At 38.5% G+C, this 8,028-nt stretch overlaps 1 protein-coding gene across 1 annotated transcript in view; it reads right to left on the bottom strand.

Annotated features, from left to right (window-relative positions):
- Window positions 1-3,244: 3,244 nt before the first annotated feature.
- Window positions 3,245-8,028, bottom strand: part of mrps16 (mitochondrial ribosomal protein S16) — a 9,271-nt gene continuing 4,487 nt past the window's right edge. The window contains exons 3-4 of the mRNA XM_061938842.2: window positions 7,310-7,576; window positions 3,245-3,485 (exon numbers count right to left, since the gene is read on the bottom strand). Coding sequence (XP_061794826.1) covers window positions 3,370-3,485; window positions 7,310-7,576 — 383 coding nt within the window. The 3' untranslated portion in view covers window positions 3,245-3,369. The remainder of the gene's footprint in view (window positions 3,486-7,309; window positions 7,577-8,028) is intronic.

The following is an 8,028-nucleotide window of genomic DNA, read 5'->3' as shown; positions in this document are numbered from 1 at the left end:
TACTCATTGTTGAGTTAAGGTTTGAATTGTCCATCCTTGTTCTATTCTCTGTCACTATTTTTCTAACCATGCTGAACACCCTCTCTGATGATGCATTGCTGTGTGGCACACACAAAAGTGCTTTCATCAAATGCACTAGATGGCAGTATTGTCCTGTTTAAGAGTGTCACAACATTGCTGTTTACGGCAGACGAACTGCTTTACGGTAGACGAAAACGTGACTGCTGTTGTTGTGTGTTGTTACCGCACTGGGAGGACGTTAATTAAACTGCCTAACAATAAACCCACATAAGAAACCAAGAACTCGCCCTCCATCATCCTACAGTTATAATGATTGGGCAGGCACGTTGTTTATATTGTGGGAAAGCGGACTCAGGTCCGCGTGGAGCTGGAGGGGGCGTGGCCTCCAGCTCCGCCTGAATTTCAGGAGATTTTCGGGAGAAAATTTGTCCCGGGAGGTTTTCGGGAGAGGCGGTGAATTTCGGGAGTCTACCGGAAAATCCGGGAGGGTTGGAAAGTATTATATTAGAGATGTCCGAAAAGGGCTTTTTTTTTAACCGATATTCCGATATTGTCCAACTCTTAATTACCGATTCCGATATCAACCGATACCGATATATACAGTCGTGGAATTAACACATTATTATGCCTAATTTTGTTGTGATGCCCCGCTGGATGCATTAAACAATGTAACTTTACCATGAATTGATTAACGTGGACCCCGACTTAAACAAGTTGAAAAACTTATTCGGGTGTTACCATTTAGTGGTCAATTGTACGGAATATGTACTGTACTGTGCAATCTACTAATACAAGTTTCAATCAATCAATCAAAAACAAGGTTTTCCAAAAAAAGAACAACTTCAACTCCAGTTATGGAAAAAAGTGCCAACATTGCACTGCCATATTTATTATTGAAGTCACAAAGTGCATTATTTTTTTTAACACGCCTCAAAACAGCAGCTTGGAATTTGGGACATGCTCTCCCTAAAATAATCCTGAGACCCATTACAACTATAGGAAATACTATACTTTGACTTTCACAAAGTGCATTTTTTTTAAACATGCCTCAAAACATCAGCTACCAAAACAATGAAGGCACACAGCTTCAGTCCAGAGTATACTAGAGCATACTTGCCAACCTTGAGACCTCCGAATTCAGGAGATGAGGGGGGCGGAGTTTGGTGGTATGGTGAATGTATATTCATATAATAACACTAGAATGTACTGTATATTCATATAATAATACTAGAGTGCTTTTTAAAAAAAAATGTTTGTTGCAATACTGTGTACTTGTACTCCCTTCTCAGGGCGATTACACAAGGGGCTGGGGGTGAGCAAAAAAGAATGCCCTGTTCTTGGCCTGTCAGGCGCAGAGAATATACCGCTTTCTAAAATATACTGGTGTTATAGTTAATACTGGTATTAACTATAATACCGGTATATCGAGCAGCCCTTGATGAATATACTAAGTGTAATTGCAATGAATAGAAACGCAGTGATGGATCTGGGTGGCCTTAACAAGATGATGACACAACAACTGTATTGCATCTTGCACATGCAGATATAGTTGACTTGTTTAAAACCTAAAAAGCTGGTGTTAATACAATACTTCCATGCTGTGAGATGTTATATTATGATGTTGCTGGTGCACAACCTTTCGTGCTAATAAGAATTATTTTTTTTCCACATCTTTATTTACACAAATGACATATTGCACCGATGAATACCGGTAATGGGGACGCTAGAACACACACTAAAACTCACATAAGGTCAGCCTTGTAACATAAACATAAAGGAACATAGTAGAAATGATCAAGATCAACCCCATAATACAATCACATGTTCCTGATCCCATTTCCTGAACGTTTCATAAAAGTATGCCCATAACCTTTTTGAGATATGAAAAACTAACTGACAGACAAACCTCGGCAATCCCATAACATCCTGGTGGAGGTAATAATTGATAAAAAGACACATTTGAGTAAGAGTTTAAGAATAAATTAAAAGTAAATAAAGGAGGCAAAAGTTTAAAACTTGCTCACAGCTTGTCCAAGATAGTGTTTTTGCAGTTGTTTTATTGTGTGTGTCATGAGTTGGCTGCCTCAAAGGAAATGTTTGTAACTTAATCGAGGTTACATTTTTTTAAACCAGAACAATATAACAACACCACCATCGGCTATCTTATGTTACCATTTGTGGTTTAACAGAACATACCGTATTTTCCGGACTATAAGGCACATTTAAAATCATTTTTTTCTCTCAAAACTCCCCCCATTCAACATGCAAAGAAGTAGCGTTATATATCGTGTATGTTGCCCTCAAACCGAGACTAGCAAAAACAAAAGTATGGTCTGAAGTAACAATAAAAGGATGCATCCAGTTGTCTCAACAAGCTGTTTTATTCACTGTCTTCAGATTAGAGCTACTCCTACTTTTAACTGCTAGCATTAGGCACTTACACACACAGACACCGCATTGGTTGCTGGGGGGCAGGAAATTCGGCAGCCATCTTGACAGGGGCATCTACTCGATTTCAGCAGCAGAAACGAGGAAAAACAGGACGCCAAATTATTGTTCTGCATATTCTTGCTCAAACAGGTCACGGGGGACGGGGGATTACTTTTCACAAGAATCAGTGAACATTACTATTCTTGGTATTTTGTGAATTAAATGTCTTTGTACTACAATTAAAGTGCAAATGTATTTTTATTTGCACTTTAATTGTATTGACAGTTTAAGAAAAATATATAATTTGTTAGAATTTATAATTGTATATACATGTATTTTTCATCAGTTATTCATTAGCTTTTGCAGTATATTTGATAGTATTTTTTTTTTTTTAGGTTTATACTGTAAATTGTAAGTAGGTTAGAGTTAGTTATTAAATATGATTAAAATGGAGAGTAAGATTTCTAATTCAGTGTTATTTGACTGCGTCCTAGATCCCTATGTAGTAGAAATATTGGGCCCCGAGGTCAAAAAGGTTAAGAACCCCTGTTCTACGCAACAGGAGCACTCTACTGTTTTTAAGGAATTTGCTGCAAAAATAATTGTCTTCCAAGTTTTGAACTGAACACGGGGGCCGGTATAGTGTTATTTCCGAGCTGGATTTGGCCCCTAGGCCGCTAGTTGAATAGATCTTGTAAAAAGTCACATGTTGTCGACGCACTTAGTCATTTGTTGATTGTCTTCACACCACTTACCAATGGAAATGCAAATACTTGACACCATACCAAATGTGTGTATTTCATAATGTTTAATCATTGCTATACCCACTAAATCAATCACAACAATGACAAAGAATGTACACAAAACTCAACACTTCAATGTGTGTCAGTATTGCTGTGTCATCACACAAGCAACCACTCACGCTTCAGCCTCCACACTATCTTCTGCTTTTGTTTCTGTCTCCTTTGCTTGGGCTCGGCGGCGCTCCATCTGCGTCACAGTCATGGGATGAAGTGGAAAAAACCCGGCCAACCCTGCAGGAAAAACATCATTTACAGCAATTATACGTGACACAAAATACTGCCTATTTTTCGCGCCAAGGGTGGCACAAAAAGTGGTACAATTTGGAGTTCAACCAAAACTTACAGCTGACTGCTGTAAACGCCAATCATTTTTTTCGAGCCGGTAAAACATTTTACAACACAAACTTAGTAATTGTGAAAAATATAGACCGTTGAAAAATGTGTTCTGTTAAACAAGGGGTCGTCAACCAAAAACGTTGAAAAAGCCATATTGAACCGAAAATACAACAAACTAATCTGTCTGGAGCCGCAAAAAATGAAAAACCATATACAAGTCTTATAATGAAGGCAACACATGACGTAAGTGTCTATATTATCTATAATAACCTACTATCAAAATGACTATGTGTCGCAGGCTGAAGCAAATCTTCGTTGACAGAAATGTTGAAATGTAATATTTATTCTACACATTTTTACAACATTAGAAACCATTTGTAAATCAGAGGCTACTCAGAAGGTGAGATAACTCCTGGAAATTACTGTCTTTTACTGGCCAAATGTATAGATGTGCGTGTCCAAGTTAAAGGAAACGGCAGGCTGTCTTCTTTTAATAGATACATGACAACATTTGGCAAGCTAGGTAATGTTTGCTGTGGTCTGGAATAGGGATGTCCCGATCCGATATTTGGATCGGCCGCCGATATTCGCAAAGAAATGCGTATCGGCAAGGCATGGGAAAATGCCGATCCAGATCCAGTTTAAAAAAAAACTCCGGTCCGTGTTTTTCAACGCACCGATTTAAATAATACATTCCACTTTTCTGCTGTTCCCTAAGCTCCGTTCCGCATTTTCCAGCACACCTTCAGCACATCCACAGGTCTGTGGATTCTAACGCAGTTGCTTTTAGCTGCTGGCATTACACGACAGGCTCTTCTCACTCTTTCCTGTGTCTCCCTCTTACAGACAGCGAGCGCACCTTCTTACACACGTCACGTCATACGTCATATACGTATACGTCCTCTCCCAGCAGAGAGCGAGGTAGCAGCATGGCTAACGTTAGCTGTGATGCTAGCGCAGCCGCTAAGGTGCGCGCCTGCTCAAGCGTCCTCTGCGCACGGCAAATCTATGCCACGCACAAAATCAAATACAAAAATAAGCGCATAACAATTTTCGACACACGGACACGACAGAGAAAACAGTTTTCGTCATCATTGTTCAAATATTGTAAGGTCTGTCGAGACGCTTATCTCCATTCGGTGCCACACGTCCACACCATCGCCGAGGCAAACATTTCCACATCAACACCGTATGAAAAAAATAGTGATTTTTTTTAGTTGTGATTTCCCTCTCTGCATGAAAGTTTAAAAGTAACATATATTAATGCAGTATGAAGAAGAATGTTTTAATGTAGACATGCAAGCCTTGAAAGAAAATGTTGAAAATCAAGACTACATTTCCTGCAAATGGGTGCATTTCTACCCTATATTTTAACTTTAGATTTATTCTCATATCAAACTCTTTTAGTTGTCTTTTTGACACTTACATCCGGCGCCCCCCTCCACACCCTGGATTATAAATAATGTAAATAATTCAATGTGATTATCTTGTGTGATGACTGTATTATGATGATAGTATATATCTGATAGTATATATCTGTATCATGAATCAATTTAAGTGGACCCCTGGAAAAACTTATTCGGGTGTTACCATTTAGTGGTCAATTGTACGGAATATGTACTTCACTGTGCAACCTACTAATAAAAGTCTCAATCAATCAATCAAAACACATAGAATCATCATACTGATGTGATTATATGCATCAAGAGTTTAACATGAATGCTACTGCTGGTTGTCCCACAAGCTGGATAGTGTGTACCACGGGGCACTGAGATTCATCACCAACTGCGCTCCCCTTACTCACCATTGTGTGTTATACTCAATGGTTAACTGGACATCTTTATGTGATCGACGCCTCAATCATTGGTATGTTTTAATCTACAAAACCATTCTGGGTATCACTCCATCTTATCTGTCTTGTCTTTTAACAAAGAAACAAGGAAGTCACAATCTTCGTTCAATGAATGTTCTGCAATTTGTCGTCCCCAAAGTAAGAACTGAACTGGGCAAGAAAGCATTTAGGTTTTCAGCACCGAAGGCTTGGAATAACCTACAATCGAACATTAAACTTCAAACCCTAGTTACGTTGAATGAGTTTAAAGCTTCTGTGAAAGGATTGCAGTCTACCTTGTCTGTATGCACATGTGTCATGTGAGCAAGTTTTAATGTTGTAAATGTGATGTTTTATGTATTTGTTTACTGTTTTTAATGTAACCTTGCTGCTGCCCTCTTGGCCAGGTCTCCCTTGGAAAAGAGATCTTTGATCTCAATGGGATTTTACCTGGTTAAATAAAGGCTAATAAATAAAATAAATAAATAATGTGAAAAAATAAATAAAAAAATTCAAGGCTAAGGCAAAATATCGAGATATATATCGTGTATCGCAATATGGCCTTAAAATATCGCAATATTAAAAAAAGGCCATATCGCCCAGCCCTAGTTTCAATGATGCCATTTTTGTTTGTCATGTATAATTTTGTCTATTTTGTGTTTATCCTTGAATAAACAGGTCAGTTTCTTGTTACCAACCATTGTGTATTATTCAAACTCCCCTAATTCAGCTGGCTAGTTGTTATCAAGAGTACTAAAACCCTTTTCAACATGATTCTGACAACTAAGTAGGCTAAATAACTTTAAACTTTAATATATGCTCGGATAGGCCATTATCGATCAGTATCGGTATCGGATCGGAAGTGCAAAAACAATATCGGTATCGGATCGGAAGTGCAAAAACCTGGATCGGGACATCCCTAGTCTGGAACAACATGGCACACAAACAACTATCTGAAATGCAGCCAATATTACATACAAAACTAACTTTAAATACAAAGAGGATAAAAGTAAAGGATATTAAATTAGCTCAAATATACCTACAAATGAGGCATCAAATGTACATACAGCTAGCCTCAATAGCCTGTTAGCATCGATTAGCTTGCAGTCATGCACTGACCAAATATGCCTGATTAGCACTCCAACATGTCAATAACATCAACAACGCCCACCTTTGTGCATTCACGCAGAGCATTCAACTTTTAGTGGACAAAATGAGACAGAGGAGTGGAATATTTTATATGTAAACAAACTGTTGCGTCACAGTCCACTCTACGGTGAGTTCAAGAACCGCCGAAATTAGTAGGACAAAACAATGTTTATCAGTGAAGCATACACAAGAACATATTAAACAGTGGGCTTTCTTACAATTGGGAAGGTTTGTGTCATGTTTGTCCTCAAACAAAAAACATAGTAAAAAAAAAAAAAAAATACAACATTTCCCCCATCTTTTTCCATTATCAATGCATTTTTAAAAATGCTCCAGGGAGCCACTAGGGACTACTAGGCACTAAGCCGCGGGTTGCTGAGCCCCGTGTTAAACCATTAATGGTTACACAGGCTAGCCAATGGTTTTCTTGTTATATTTTTTGCTTTGAAAAATTTAAACTGTGAGCAAGTTGCAAACAGCACCTTCAACCACAATAGTATTAATAATGTATTACCTCTCAATCAAGCAAGTATTACTATTTTGTAAAATGTACAGTAGATGAAAATGTTTTATATACAGCTCTTGCACTGAATAGTGTGAGTGTACATGATGAAAGGTCAGTTTGCAGCAGCTATATTTAACTCAGCCTGCACTTTGAACTCATCACAGTTGTGTGGTGAGTAACGATAATACAATGCCATGTTTATCCAGTCATTAAATGTACTTGATGTATACACACCTAGAAGTTTGGCCACCGGCTTAGTCGTGTGGGCGCCACTGCCAATCCAGTACTTGATGCGGTCGTAGTTAAAGCTGACGAGTTTCTCGTTGTAGACGTTAGGGAGAGGGTCGTATGTTCCCAGCTGTTCTATATATTTACCGTCCCTCGCCCGTTTGTTGAACGCCGCCACGATGCGATAAAACGGCCTGTTAGTTTGATTGTGGCCGGCCAGAGCCAGGCGGAGGACCACATAACCCCCTTGGTAGCGCTTTAAGAGGTGGGACGCTGCAGTGGAGGAGAAAATAGATGGACATATAGATATTGTTACAGCTGTGAGGAATATCTGTGACGACCGAAAGAAAAACTGCGCTTCCTGTTTATTGGGATTTGCTTAGATTTATATAGTTGGTGAGGACATTGTAATATTTCATTGTATTTTTTTAGGGCTGTCAAAATAAAGAAGTTAACTAATGTGATTAATCCCCCAAAAATATTGCATTAATTATGAACACACTTAGATTATTCATGCATTTTTTTTTACCTTGACTGCTATACGGTCAGTGATCAGATAAATGCACATGTCAGTACGAAAATGAGTGAGGAGACTACGATTGGTGTGCTTGCTGACAGATTTCACTCCAAAATAACGCCTGAAAGAACTTTAGATAAAACTGTTAACAAGTTTTGTGCAAATAAAATACATACATTCAGGCCTGGGTGATATGGACTAAAAAAAA

The sequence above is a fragment of the Nerophis lumbriciformis genome, linkage group LG03, assembly GCF_033978685.3.
Source record: "Nerophis lumbriciformis linkage group LG03, RoL_Nlum_v2.1, whole genome shotgun sequence".
NCBI lineage: Eukaryota > Metazoa > Chordata > Actinopteri > Syngnathiformes > Syngnathidae > Nerophis > Nerophis lumbriciformis.
The sequence above is the reverse complement of the archived record's forward strand: the minus strand, read 5'-3'. Positions and strand labels throughout refer to the sequence as shown.